We start from the raw sequence: 15378 nt of genomic DNA on the forward strand, positions 1-15378 counted from the left end.
GTAAAGTTAAAGCCATGAACAAAGCTTTCTATTAGCTTTCTATTACCATCCGATACTTCTGCCGATTGGTGATTTATCTCTTGCTATTTTGACGAAACGGGTCTTCTAAATTCTGCTTATGTGGTTATTCCATTCTTTTCTTCTATTTACTGTCCATTCGTTTACACACTGTACGTTACATTTTCTTTTAATGTCTTCACTTCTCTTTTGATCTCTCCGTGTATTTCCTGTTATTCTTCTCGGTTTTCTCACCTCTGCCGTTTTCAGTATCTTTTGTGTTGTGACTGTGTCGGCTCTTGTTTCTTAGGCATATGCCATTATTGGACCAAATTCTGCCAACAACACAACATGGTAGCGACAAATACATGGTTTAAATTACATCGTCGCAGATTATACACTTAGACTTCAACACAACAACGGAAACAGAGTAATTCGTAACCAAATAGATTATATAAGTATTGGTCAACAAAAGATTTCACAACGTTATCATTAGTGCAAGAGCACATCCAGGAACTGACATCAATTCCGATCATAATCCTGTTGTTGTAGAAGTGCGCGCAAGATGGATAATATCTCTGTTATTATTCCGATAACGATTAAATAACAGGATATAAGAATACAAAGAAGAATTATAGGAAATATGCTAAGAGAGAGACCCAAAGATGAGTGATCATCACAAGAAAATGTAGCGTACAAATTATAATCTAGTGAATACTTAACAGAAAGAAAAGAATGGAATAATGAGTAAGTAGAATGGATGAGATCACAGTGGCCTAAATAGCTATATACAGATCACCCAACTATAAAAGAGGAACAGATAGAAACCACAAGAAGTATGCAACTGGTCAAGATAGTTGATTAAGATAAAGCCATAACCAGCTAAGGTCATTAGACCAAAAGAGTAGCTTCAGACAAAATGTATTTAGGTATATACCAATTGTATTGTATTTATTTAAGTCGTATAAATTTCTGGACTTCGTAAATCCTAATACCTAGACCTGTCGGTCATCTGCCTGTATTCCTCGATAGATAAGTACCCCTAACCAAAAAAGAATGTATTTGCAATGCACTAACCTCATCGCTTAAATGCATAAAAACACAAAATACAAAAAGTTTATGTGTGAAAGGGCATCAACTTGTTCTAAGCGTTCATGGCACACTTATGCATCAACAATAATTGTTTGTAAAACGGTTTACGAAATAGTAAGTACGTGCTCCGGCACGATAAGTGTAATAGTCTATAGTCCATCAACTTAAGAAATCGAAGACAAAACAGTAAGGCGAGACCTTTGTGAATCATTTAAGAATGTCGTGACGGATAAATTTTTGTGTTTGATTAATCCGTAACTGGGTTGTGTTTGTACGTATGGTTGAAACATAATAAGCGGAAAACTAACAAAAATTCTCGGGCTTTAGGTAAGCATGACAAATACCAGTAATATGTTAATTCCTCGATTATTAATTCAGTTATTAACAGCTGGTTAAGGTTGGTATGCTTTATAAAAGCATTAAAACATGAGAGTATGCTTGTCCGATAAAATACAGGGGTCAAAACAAAGCAATATAAATGAATTATTGTTAACGTAGATGTGGGCAGCTCACTAAAAAATATTGGATAAGAAATTAAATAATAAAAATATAATTAAATAAAAGAATCCCAGTGGTTGGCTATATACCATAATTTAAATTTACTTTTTAATTTTAAGTTTAAACTTACAGTAAAAAGAGAAAAAAGAAGAACAAAAACTTACAGTGTAAAATGGCATATATTTAAAGTTTAATAAAAAATTAAATTTTTCAGGCGGATTACAATTTCATCAGAACGTTTTCGGTCTTATTAGACCATCATTAGTGAACACAGAAACTATCCACTTAAAAAGGTGTAATAATCTTTTGATTATTTGCCAATGTCAAGTCTTGATTGTTAAGTCGATGTTAAAAGATTTAGCTTAAACGAAACATACTGAAGCCTACACGAAAGGAAGACTATATGCGAGTCTTAGGATAGAGCCGTGAGTTATACCAAATATAATAAAAAGGATGTGTGATTTAAATGTAAAAAAAATTACTTACAGTATCATATCGAAGCGAAAAACGGGAATCATGTAAAATTAAAGAACTTCCAGTAGAAATTGGTAAGCTGTAAGACGTTTGACTTTTATCTACTTTCATCCATATCACAGAATAGTCTTGAGTGTATTGTACTGAACACAGGAGCTCCACTGTCCCTCCTATATCCTTAATCTGTGTCTGCGTTATATACGATATCGTTGGAGATCTTTGAGCATAATCTGGAATAAAAAATAATATATGATTAACTATGTAATAAACTATTGTTTAAAATAAACAAGTGTTCAGTAGGCGGTACTGTAGACTAGCGCGAAGATTTATATTAATTAACAAAATTGCTGTTTTTTACTATTCTGTTTACAATTTCATAATATTTTCAATCAAATTTCTATTCAGCAGAAGTTTTTGTTGGTGTATCCTTTTAAGCTTTATTTACATTGAATTTTACTGTAGAGAAAAAAGTAAACCATCGCCAGTATAGAAGCTTCGCGTCAAAAACAAAAATTTGACTGAAGAATGAAAAGAAGGAAAATAGAAAGAATGGAAAAAGAACTTATCTAAACAAAAAGGAAGAAAAAAAACTTCCGAAAATACAGCATCGAATGTATAAAGAAATTAAGTAAACACTTGATAAAAATCGCAGATATAAAACCCGAAGGCTGGATCACATTAGCCACAAATCTTCAAAACATGAAGAGCGGAAACAGAACAGTAGATTATTACTGAACCAGAAATTGTGAAACTACATACTTAAAAACCTGATAAAAATGAAGGCAAATTTTCAAACATATCTTTGAGCCCGTATATGTGTACCTACTTATGGAACTGCAGATATAGTGGCAGGTAATGAAAATAATCTATAGGTATTATTAATTAATTGAGTGAGAGAGCATTGGAAATCAACAATAGTGGTGGAAATCGAAGTAATAAAGCAATGCATGGGAGCTATTTTCCTAAATTTAGCAAAATCATAAAAGGTCAAGTGCAGTAAATATGGTAATTTTCCAATTAATACATGTTCTTGAACTCAATGTATGATTTAAATTGCACTTAATAGTCTGAAAATTACAACCAATTCTGTATAAACCAAAGACCAGGGTTTTGTTACCATAATGTATCATAAAATTAACAAAATAATAATAATATATGTATATATATATATATATATATATATATATATATATATATATATATATATATATATATATATATATATATTAAAACTAGAGCTAAGATTTATACTGTTACAAGAATTAATTTAATATTAAACTCAACAGTCTTCCAGGTTGAACCGCGTCGATTATCATTGCGCCGAGCTTTCGACATCCTCTTTGATGTCTTCTTCAGGGCTTCCGAGGTCACAGTCGCCCGAACCCCCAGACACTACTACACTAATCAATGCATTACTGCTATTAGGAACAGAGGACGGTTCGTTTATACCGTCGATGGTGACGTGGTTTGAGTGGAGGTAGTTAGTGATCAGTGTAGTAGTCTGGGGGCTCGGGAGTCATAATAAATATTTGTTTAAATAAGACAAATACATTTTCATTAAGGCTCAAGAACAAATTTGTCCCCGAGTCTTAGATTCGTGAATATTTAATTTTTTCTTAAAACCTTACATTCTTAGAAAAATCGAAATGAATCAAAACACTGTATTTAGGTATAGGGAATACTTATAAAAGTATAGCTTATTTTTTAAGGATAATTGAAAAATATTATCCATAAGAAAAAATATAACTTTGATATACCTAGCACTAATTTTTGGAAGCATCCTGTATAATTCACAGTATTTTTAAATTATAGTGTTAATGCCCCTGTATTAAACATTTAATACTACATCGTTTTCCGTGCAGACACCGACGCTTATATGGGATAGGCCACCCTTGTATATATAAAAAAATCGGTAAACATAAAACATAGTACATAAAACTCTAAATTGTTGACTAATGAGCCGTCACTGTTCCTTAATTATTCAGTACAAATCTGTAATAACTCGAATAGTAAGTAGAGAAATTATAAGGGTGGTAAGAAAACATTAAAACCCTGATATAATGACGTCATACGTCGACATCTTAACCTGAACTACCTTTATCTAGTATAAACCTTGTTTTCTACTGCAAGCCGCTCTGTCAAAATAAAGTGGATAAAATCAAAAACAGATTTGCTTCGAAAGCGATTTTCGGCAGTTTTTCGCGAAAATTTTACTTAAACTATTGTTGCTTTTGTTCCAAAAATAGGTGAAAAAGTATTATTCATGTGATATGTGCCAATCAGTAGAAGAAACAGTTTACACGAATCAACAGGTTAATTGAACTTTCAGGATTTTATGAGTAATACCGGTTTCGGTGGTTTTGTTTTCTGTACAAAAACAGTTTAACATATCTGTAAAGTGATTTTTTGTCTAAATAGGTCTAGTGATTATAAAAATTAAATACTTTTAAGCACGTTATTTTAAGTGGATAAAGTAATTTTGCAGATTCAACAGGTTAGTGAAATTGTTTTCGTTGTTTAGTTTGTTGTGTATATTAATCTGGTTATGTTTCTTGAAAACTGTACTTATTTGAAAGAAAATAACGACAGGTATTTATCTTTTTTTATAGCTCTGCATATTTTTATATTGTTGTTTTCTGTTGGATCATTGGAGTACATCGACATAAAGTACCTACTACTTACTGTTTAAATGATAAAAGTAATGATTATAAAGTTGTTTAATAAAAATTCATAAATTAACAACCAGCAGTGTTCCTTTTCGCTTAATTGAGCACTTTTGGGGTTCTCAATTTAACCTACTATTTTAACGTTTCACTTGATTTCACACTCTTTAGCTGTACTCCAGTCGTCAGAGACGAAAACGTCAATAAACCTCCAAAAATCATACGAACAAGCTGAATTTTGCTGAGAATGTCAATTTTGGGACCTCACAAAAAGATGCAAAAAAGTTTGCTACTCCTACTCCCGGTCTTTCCCCTAAAACCCCCCACGAAATGGAGAAAATCGATTCACCAAGAATCTGTACGCCGTAGAAAAAAATATTTCAAACAAGAAATGTAGCTCAGATAATTTTGAACAAAAATATCAGCATTTTTTGTGTAGAATGAACCGTTCTCTCAGAAACAACGCTTGAAGCGAACGGCGATTTTAAATGTCTGAATAAAACATTTGGACACAGTTCGTAAAGCATGGATAGAATTGGTTAGGAGGTAAACTAAATAAGTCCGACGTCTATACTTAATGGGTAAAAGGATATGCGAAGAAGAAAAATGAGACCAGCTACACGGAACAACGCGGAAGTTATTAAATTTAAGATTGTTAAAAATAGCGAAGAATTTAAGAATCTCCCATAAAAAACGTCATATGGACTTTAAATCTCCAAAAAACAGGGTTAACACAAATTCATTCCTTTGATTATATCAGAGAACAATAACGCATTCTTTTTAAGAATTGAACATTTGTGATTTCTGGAATTTATACGACACTTATTAAATATTGTGCGTAAATTCTAATAAAAGGAATACTCTAAGCACGATCGCATATATTGTATATAAACAAGGATGAACAAACTTCCTAGGTAGCAAATGTCTAAATTTGCTACCTAGGAAGCCTAGGATCTTTTTCTTTTTATTGCTAAATTTGATCCCAAAATGTAAAGAAAAATCCGCTATTTTATCGATTTGAAGGACGGGCTTCACCGGCTTTTAGCTAAAATTGGGTCCACTATTTAGGTAATCTTTTGCCTTAGAGTTTATTGCCCTTTGGTATTTCACTGTCTGCACGCTATCAGCACTATGCTAATAGATTGCCCTACATTTGGATAACGATGACACATATTTGACCGGAAAATAAAAATTAGTGACCGTGTTGTTGTTTAGAGCATTAGCCTGTAGCATTTCCATTAGGAATTCTTTATTTTTTTAATAGAGTAAACAGGAAACATAGTTTTACAGATGAGTAGCTCCAATTTTTGTTTGTATTAATTATTTTTTTTTAATAGATGATTTAGGGAAAATGTACATTATTAAGTAAATTCAATTGAATGACCAACGAAATAATAAATGAGTCAATAGTAAAGGAAATTATGTTGAAAGACATTACTGTAGAATAAATCGAGAGTTAATTAAAAAATGAATATGAAACTATACTGCTCGTCAACTGAAGTGGAATATTAGGATAAATGGGTCCTAAATCTGGTTTCTTGTAGCATTTTTAAGTTAAATATTTTATTTTTATGCGATTAAACACCAATTGATTGTAATGAAAATTACTTTTACAGTTGTTTTGACGTTTCGATTTCCAATCCGGAAATGTTTTTCAAAAAATATTTTAAATATGAAATTTGTCAAAACAAAGTCTTCTTTTTCTTCCTCTTTATAAGCAATTCTGCTTGTTCATTGGCTGATTGATACCTCTTTGGAAGGTTGTCAGTCCAGCTTTTGCTGGATCACAGAAAGTGATCCAGAATAATTTGACCTTATCCTTATCCTTAATTCTTGTCTTTTTTCTTGGTATCTTGTAGTGGAAATAGAAGCAAAATATAAGGAACAGTATTAACTTAACTATTTCTCGCGGCCATAGCGCAGTGGTTAGATACTGGGTTTTCAAACCTATTGGTCCCAATTCAATATCGGCACAAACACGAATTTAATCTGAAAAGTAAAATATTTTCTAAATATTTGAGATTGACGATGCAGCATAAAAAGAAAAAACGAAACTGACAAGAGAACACTTATAATTGTATTATAGAGAATTTGTGGAATTGTCTGTTTATTATTAATTAAGATTTTGTCTTTTCCATTTAGATGAACGATCTCGTATATGGAGAGAGACCGGTAATGGTATTTTGAAGACAATATGAGCCCTGTTTCGGGTGGAATAAATTTTGACGCTAACACCGAGATGGTAAATTTCAGGCCATAATAATAAAAAGCTCCACTTTCTCCAACATAACAAATATTCTACTGAAATAATGGCATCCCATGAGCTAAAATGTTCCGGAAGATAATACAGCATCCGTTTGAATTTCGGGATGAGGAGTATTTTAGGGAGAGCAAACATCATTACATATCTTGGAAGGCTTACAGGTGAGAGTATGAATTGGTAAATTGGCGCTTAAAAGAAGATAAGCACAAATGGCTTGCATTTAAGAGACTAAGTGGAAAGGACAAAGGGCGAACCAACTAACGTATGTTCATAAAGTATTCAGAAAATTTTTGATTTAAAAGTATTATTGGTAGCAGTGGCGGCTCGTGGCTTTAGAGACAGGGTCGGCAAGGTTTTTTTGTCTCCTCAGATAGGTATACTGTCTAATAAAAGGGCTTCAATTATCATAGGAGATTTTTTGTTTTTGTTTTTTTTTTACGATCAATTTAGAACCTTAACATGTTTATGAATTTACTCTAGTCTACGTTGTTTGGTAGACAAGCAAAGCCAAGTAGCAAAATGGGTTATAACGTCATCGTAAAATTTATTAGAGTTTTGAAGAGATTTTAAAATTTTTTTGCTGTTGCCATTTGAGACAAGCTTGACATTCTCTCTTGTTTCATAATGTTTTGACAATACGTTCTGATTCTTTTAAGACAAGAGAAATCCCGTTAATTTGCGGCAGAAGTTGGTGGTAATAAGAGAATAAAGGACAATAAATTATTAATTTTGGTAACGGTAAGTTTGTTGTAATGAATTACAATATATAAAATTACAACTTGTGGCTTGTAACTTATCCCACCTTCCAAAAATATTTGGATCAGCATATAAATCTTTTAATTTTTAATTAACTTGTCTAATAGATATTTTGGAAATTCTTTGGCGTAACTTCTATATTTTGAATCGTCAAAGAGGTCAAAAATTCGCAAATCTTCAAAATTCTAAAAACAAGTATATATTTGCATAATATTAATATACAAAATTTTAAAATACACTCGTTTTTCGAGATCTACGTCTGTGTCATGCCTTTGTCTTTTTGGGGGAGTTCAGCAATATCAAGCGAATCCAAAACGTCACTGGGTATATATTGAACATCACTATCATTACGAAAATCTCTGAGATTTTGCACTAGTTTTTTTATACTAGTTTTGAAATAAATAATGTCAGTTGACTGATTTTGAACAATGTTGAATATCAAATCGGTTTGGGTAAATTCTTTCTTAAAAATATGTAAAAGAATATTAAAAGAGTAATCATTCAATAAAGTTTTCAAACCGATTGCTTTACGTATCGAGATATTATAACTTTTAAAATGGTCGCCTTCAATAATCAAATCAAAAACTTCCACAAGCTATTCACGAAAATCTGCTACAATGAAAACTATCCGAGATTTAAAATTCCATCGCGTCTGATAAACTGTTGGCATTTTTTTCGTAACAAATTGTTCTAAAACATTCGTCCATTTAGGCGAGCTAGAGAAAAATGAAGCAAATTCGCTTAAACTGTCAAAAAAAAGACATTCTTTAATTTTTTTACACGTATCCTGCAAAACTAAATTCATTCTATGCGAATTCAATTTACCGAACATTACAGTAAAGCCGTCATAAGTTTGTCCTAGCAATTTATTTTTGTTATCAAAAAATGTTAATCTGTCCTTAAAGTACCAAAAATATATTCTACCTTATGGCTTTTACTCACGTCTGTAAAACCTAAAAACTCTCATAAATATTACCACGTAACACGTATCGAACAACAATTGATAATTGTGAATGACATGATATATCAGTATTTTCATCTAATTCTAGCGAGAAGCAAATGGTTTCCGGAATCTCAGATTCAATAACATTATTCAAAATGGTAATTGATTCTATTAATTCATTCTGGATTGTTTTAGATACGCCGCTAAATGCCTTCGAATCAGAAAATAATCTATTACTTCCCTTACCCCCCTCACCAATATTTATAAGACGGGCTTGCATTTCTTACGTTAATACCTGAATTTGTTTACAATTTAATTTTAAACAAGAAAAACTTCAAACATATCATAAAACCCTTGTAACTATTTACGGCAGCGATAACTTATCACAGTATGACTTTGAAAAATCAAAACAAATCAATACAAAACGAATCGATCTATACAATACCAGGAAAGCCACTCAGTGAACTATCACTTCACTACTTAAGTACTTATCCGGAAATAACATTTCATCCCGCGCTCGCAAGGCACTTGAAACTTTGCGGCCAATCCAAATGAAGCATCGGCAGATTTACATTTGCCGTACCTACCATTTAAATGCGCACGGAGAGAAATGTATGTTTGGTTACTTATCGACTAATATTCCGTTGATTTTTACATGTATATCGTCAAGCTCGGGATCGGCTTGCCGAAACAGATCTATAAGATCTATAAGAATTCACACAGTCGGATGGATGACTCGGATCTTGGATTAAATTAATTATTAAAAAAAATCTATATCTATAAATGTGTGACCGGCCGCCACTGATTGGTAGGAAGCATTGGATCAAGTTACCATTGGAAACCAAAGTTAGTAAACAACTTAGACGATATAAACAATGTCAGTTTTGACAAATACGGTTCGTTAAGATGTCGGTTGCGTCTAGTACAATTGTCATGGTGATCAAAAACTTTAAGATTCCGAGTACTGATCATGAAAATCGGAATTCAAGATCCGGCAGGGAAGGTAAATCTAGCTCAAACCGTGAGGCCTTCCAGGTCGTTATCAAGAGAAATCCTCACGAACCAAACTACATTCTAGATGATGGATCTCTAAGAGTATTGCGAACAGCCATAAAGATAGGTACATGGAACGTTAGAACAATGTACGAGGCGAGAAAAATCTATAATGCCATTCAAGAAATGGAAAGACTCTCGATTAATATTATGGGAATAAGCGAAATGCGCTGGACAAATACGGGATACCGAGTTATCAAAGATCACAAAATATTCTACTCAGGAAATCTTAAGAACGAACATATAAATGGAGTGGGCCTAATTATGAATAATAAAATCGCCAACTGTGTCAGTCACTTTGTACCTGTATCAGAAAGGATGCTCTTAGTTCAGCTAAACACAACTCCCATAAAAACAAACATTATTCAAGTATACGCTCCTACAGCGGACGCCCCAGAAGAAATCATAGAAGAATTTTACAATGACCTTACTAATATTGTCAAAAGGATTCGGAAAAACGAAATAATACTAATAATGGGAGACTTTAATGCCAAAGTTGGCAAAGGACAAAGTGGAAATTTAGTGGGATCCTTTGGTCTAGGGGAACGTAATGAACGCGGAGACCGTTTGATTGAATTTGCAACTGAAGAACAGCTCGTAGTGACAAACACATTTTATGATCTTCCTCCAAGACGACTATATACGTGGAAATCTCCCCAGGATACTCCAGATCACACAGTACGAAATCAAATAGACTATATTCTTATTAACAAACGATTTAGAAACTCTATAACATCTGTTAAAGCGTACCCGGGATCCGACATAAATTCGGACCACAATCCACTTATCGCCACAATGAAACTTAGTTTAAAGAAAGTTCAAAGACCAAAAATTATGAAGTACGATATTAACCAACTGAAAAATAAAACAGTAAAGGAAAAGGTACAAAAACGCCTAAAAGAAAAAACGTGGGCTCGTACAGAAAAACCATGGGCCCGTACAGAAACAGATAACACAGATAAAGAACTAGAAAATTTGCACAAAGTAAGTCAAGAAATAACAGAGAAATACTTAAAACCTGAAAGAACAAATAAAAAGGAATGGATGACGGAGGAGATTCTATGTATGATGGAAGACAGAAGAAACGCTAAAGATAATAAGAATTACTACAACAACATAAATAACGAAATAAAAAGGGCTATTAAAATAGCAAAAGAAAATTGGTTTAGCTCGAAGTGTACAGAGATAGAGTCATTACAACAAAAACATGATTCATTTAACCTCCATAAAAAGATTAAAGAAGCGGCAGGCTTATATAAACACAAGAACACTGGATTCCTGACAGATAATCAGGGAAACATAGTACTGGAAATAGAGCATAAAAGAGATATTTGGATTAAATACGTAGAAAAAACTTTTGAAGATATACGAAGTAACACTGGTATTACAACAAACACCAATTGCGAATCTGGACCACCATTTACAGTCGAAGAAGTAAAATATGCCATCAAAAGCACCAAAGATGGTAAAGCAGTAGGCCCTGATAATTTTCACTCAGAATTCTTAAAACTTATGGACTATGATGGCATAAAATGGTTGACAAATATATTTAACAGTATATATGATACGGGCGTGGTTCCCCAAGAGTGGTTAGTGTCAACTTTTATAAATCTTCCAAAAAAACCCAATGCGAGAAAGTGCGAAGACTATAGAATTATAACCCTTATGAGCCATTTACTTAAAACATTTCTAAAGGTCATTCACAAAAGAATATATACAAAATGTGAGGAACAACTAACTAACACAATTCGGATTTCGTGATGCTCTGGGAACACGGGAGGCCCTTTTTGCTGTACAGGTGCTATTTCAGAGATGCAGGGATGTGAATTGTGACATATACGTATGCTTTATAGATTACCAGAAGGCATTTGACAGAGTAAAACATGACAAATTAATGACTCTAATGCAAGAAATTGGAATTGACAACAAAGATCTTAGAATTATCAGAAACATTTACTACAATCAAACGGCCAAAATCAAAATAGAAGACCAGTTAACTGATAAAATTGCAATAGAACGTGGAGTACGACAGGGCTGTATTTTGTCTCCATTGTTGTTCAACATTTATTCTGAATGGGTATTTAAGGAAGCTTTAGACGATTGTGCGAAAGAAATACTAATAAACGGTGAATGGTTGAATAACATTAGATATGCAGATGACACTATAGTTTTTGCCGATAATCTGAATGACTTACAGATATTAACAAATCGCATAACAGAAGTCAGCAACAGATACGGACTAGCTCTTAACATAAAGAAAACCAAATTTATGACAATTAGTAAAAAACCAATACTAAACGCTCAACTTACAATCAACCAACAGAATATCGAAAGAGTCGAGCAATATACATATCTAGACACCAATTTAAATAGCCAATGGGACCACTCAACAGAAATTAAACAGCGAATAATAAAAGCAAAAGCAGCATTCGTTAGAATGAGAACCATTTTCAACAGTCGAGACATATCATTAAAAACAAAATGCCGTCTATTGAACTGCTACATATTCACAGTTCTGCTCTACGGAATGGAAGCATGGACACTGACTGTTGCATCTATGAATCGGCTCGAAGCTTTCGAAATGTGGTGTTATAGGCGCATCTTACGTATATCCTGGGTTGACAGAGTTACTAATGTGGAGGTCCTGCATAGAATGGGGAAAGAATGTGAAATTCTCATGACCGTCAAAACTAAAAAGTTGGAATATCTAGGACATGTAATGAGAAATCAAGAACGTTACGGCCTTCTCCAGCTGATTCTCCAAGGGAAAGTAAATGGTAAGAGAGGACCGGGAAGAAGACGCATTTCCTGGCTTCAAAATTTACGAAAGTGGTATAACACGACTACCACTGAACTGTTCCGCGCTGCAATAAATAAAGTAAAGATAGCCGTGATGATCGCCAACATCCGGAACGGATAGGCACTTTAAGAAGAAGAAGATGTCGTACAAACTTAATATTCGTCAAAGTATTTATCGTTTAGTTGGACATGCACCAAAACGCGATATTGTAAGAATTTTTAGTGCTCAAGATATTTCTGTGTCAACGATTTACCAGAAAATTAAATACAAGTGCGAAAATGGTATACCATGCCTTAGTTTGCCCAAAAGTGAAAGACCAAGAGTTTTAACTCCTCCTCGGGAACATAGATTAATTGAGAACCAGAGTATGGAGAACCAATTGGGAAAGTCTTTGCGAAATGTTGGCCGAAGATATAATGTTTCACGAATGACTAAGTAGAACAAGCCTACACACTAGCCCAGTTAGAAAAATTCCCAGATGTTGCCGTGCATTGAAACGTATTCATTTTCCTGGTAAAATTCTCATTATTGATAATGAAAAGTATTTTACTTTATCCAATTCTGAAATGAAGGGCAACGACGGATTTTATATACGCAATGTACAAGATGCAGTGGACGAAGTTAGGTTTAAGGGAAAAGTGAAATTTGCCGATAAAATTTTAGTATGGTATGACATCTCAGAAGCTGGTGTTTCACGTCCGTTTGTTGGGCGTGTTCGCGGTAAAGCTCTCAATGCTGACAATTACGTTGACAGGTGTCAACGCTTGTTCAATTTACAAATACTCATCACCCCAATGATGAAATTATATTTTGGCCTGACCTAGCGTCATGCCAATAAGTACTCCAGGAGAACGACAGATTGGTTAACTCCTCAAAATATAAATTTTGTTCCCAAGCTCGACAACCCTCCAAATGTGCCTCAAGCGAGGCCTATAGAAGAGTTTTGGGCTGTTTTAAGTCGAATGGTGTATAATAATAACTGGGAAGCCCAAAATGAAGATCAGCTAAGGCGAAGAATTTTGCAAAAATTTCGTGAGATCGACTTGGAATCAGTATAAAGGCTTATTGCACGTGCAAGACCAAATTTACGTGCCATCGAAGATCACAGAACTCTTTCTTTTCTATAAAAATACATAATAAACCTTAAATATGTAGACTAATTTCCTGTATTTAGTTAATAAAATAAACTTAATTTACAATTTGAAAATACATATTTATTTTTTCCAAAAATTTTGGGGACATGCGTTAGTTAAAGGTGCAAATTGTATTAACGTAGGAAAAAGTAACACAAGTAGTGTATATAATAATTTCTGATAGAGAAATGAAAAAGAACGTAGCAGAAGTTGTATGAACGAGTGATAAAATATTGTAATTGAAAATTGTACTTGATAAAGAAGTGCTGAATGTTGTGGTTGTGTTGGTGCACCTCACGTCGGTCTGGGTGACAGTGAAAGAAAAGCTTTCTATGATCAATTAGGAGACGATATACTCAGAGATATATTCAATCAGCGGAAAAAGTCATGATAGATGATTTTAAAGCATATGTGGGTCTATCCAAGAAAGGATATGAAGCAATACATCGAGAACTATGCTTTGGAACTAGAAATGATGCTGAAGGTAATCTGTCAGAATTATTAACTGTTACACATTCTTTGGAAAGAGGCAAAGTTACTTATCATACACATATGTGGATAAAATCATTCCGAAAATGACAAGAAAAGATATACATGCATACAAGGACTGCAAAGTAATAGTCATTGAGAATGCGAGCCAGCGAAGTTGCTTCTGCTGGATGTTGAAGTAAGACGCGAAAGGAAACCAAAACTTTGAAGGTGAAAGAATGAAATGGTGGATGCTAAAAGTTGTGAAAGTTTGTTTAAGGCAAAATAGTAAGAACAATGAGTTTCCATTTAATAAATTTGTTGTGTTTAACATTATCATTTCCTTTCTCATAGTCAATAAAGCATAAGTAGATGCAATTTTGCTGATCACGACACGTTTGCATTAATTTGATGAAACTAAACAATGTTTCTAGAGTTCCTAGATTGTTTCTGAACTCAGATTGCTCCTGCCTTCCTCTAATTTTCTATATATTCGGTGAAGAATAATTTGTAGAAATAGTTTTAGGTCATGACGTTAATGAGTCAGAAATCGCTGCAATTTTTAACGTTTCTGGTTTTTACTAGGGGAACAAAAGCTAGATAACATTTCTAAATTTTTCTTTTTACATAAGTTTTATAAACTCTGTATAAGTATTATCGGGTCCTGCTGCTTTTCTATTTTTCACCTTTCCAATTTTATTTCTGATTTCAGTATAGAAAAGTTATTTTGTATGTTGGTTTATATTTTGTGTGGTCCTAACTCTAAATAAGTCCTACATGTACTGCTTTCATTCTTTATTTATCTCGTCACCTTGTAAATATAATGAATGTTATGTTTTCTGCATTTGTTAGTATATTAAGTCATGGATTCCACCGTTACTTGATGGAAATTCATTTTATAGGTATAACAATAAAACACTGAAAACTTTGTTTTCAGGTATTATAATAAATTTTGTGGAAGTTTTGAAAACAAGTTTTCAGTGTTTTAATGTTAGTATATTGTTTGGTTCCATATTTTTTTATGAATCATTGTCATTATATCTTATCCAGTGTGTAAAAACTCCAGTTCTTCATACATCTCTGTCATCCAGTCTTCTTTTGCTTTATACTCATGAACATTTAATGAATATAAAAAGCTCAAATTTAAATTTTTACAGTAATTATGAAGCCAACATACTAAATCACCTATTATGCAGTTACTGGTGATAATAAATATAATAATTTATTAATGTTTTACA

At 33.1% G+C, this 15378-nt stretch overlaps 1 protein-coding gene across 1 annotated transcript in view; it reads right to left on the reverse strand.

Annotated features, from left to right (window-relative positions):
• The window catches only part of Lac (septate junction protein lachesin), a 72130-nt gene that overhangs the window by 38913 nt on the left and 17839 nt on the right, over positions 1–15378 (reverse strand). Inside the window, exon 2 of the mRNA XM_072525665.1 lies at positions 2074–2291. Coding sequence (XP_072381766.1) covers positions 2074–2291 — 218 coding nt within the window. The remainder of the gene's footprint in view (positions 1–2073; positions 2292–15378) is intronic.

The sequence above is a fragment of the Diabrotica undecimpunctata genome, chromosome 3 (genome assembly GCF_040954645.1).
Source record: "Diabrotica undecimpunctata isolate CICGRU chromosome 3, icDiaUnde3, whole genome shotgun sequence".
Taxonomy (NCBI): domain Eukaryota; kingdom Metazoa; phylum Arthropoda; class Insecta; order Coleoptera; family Chrysomelidae; genus Diabrotica; species Diabrotica undecimpunctata.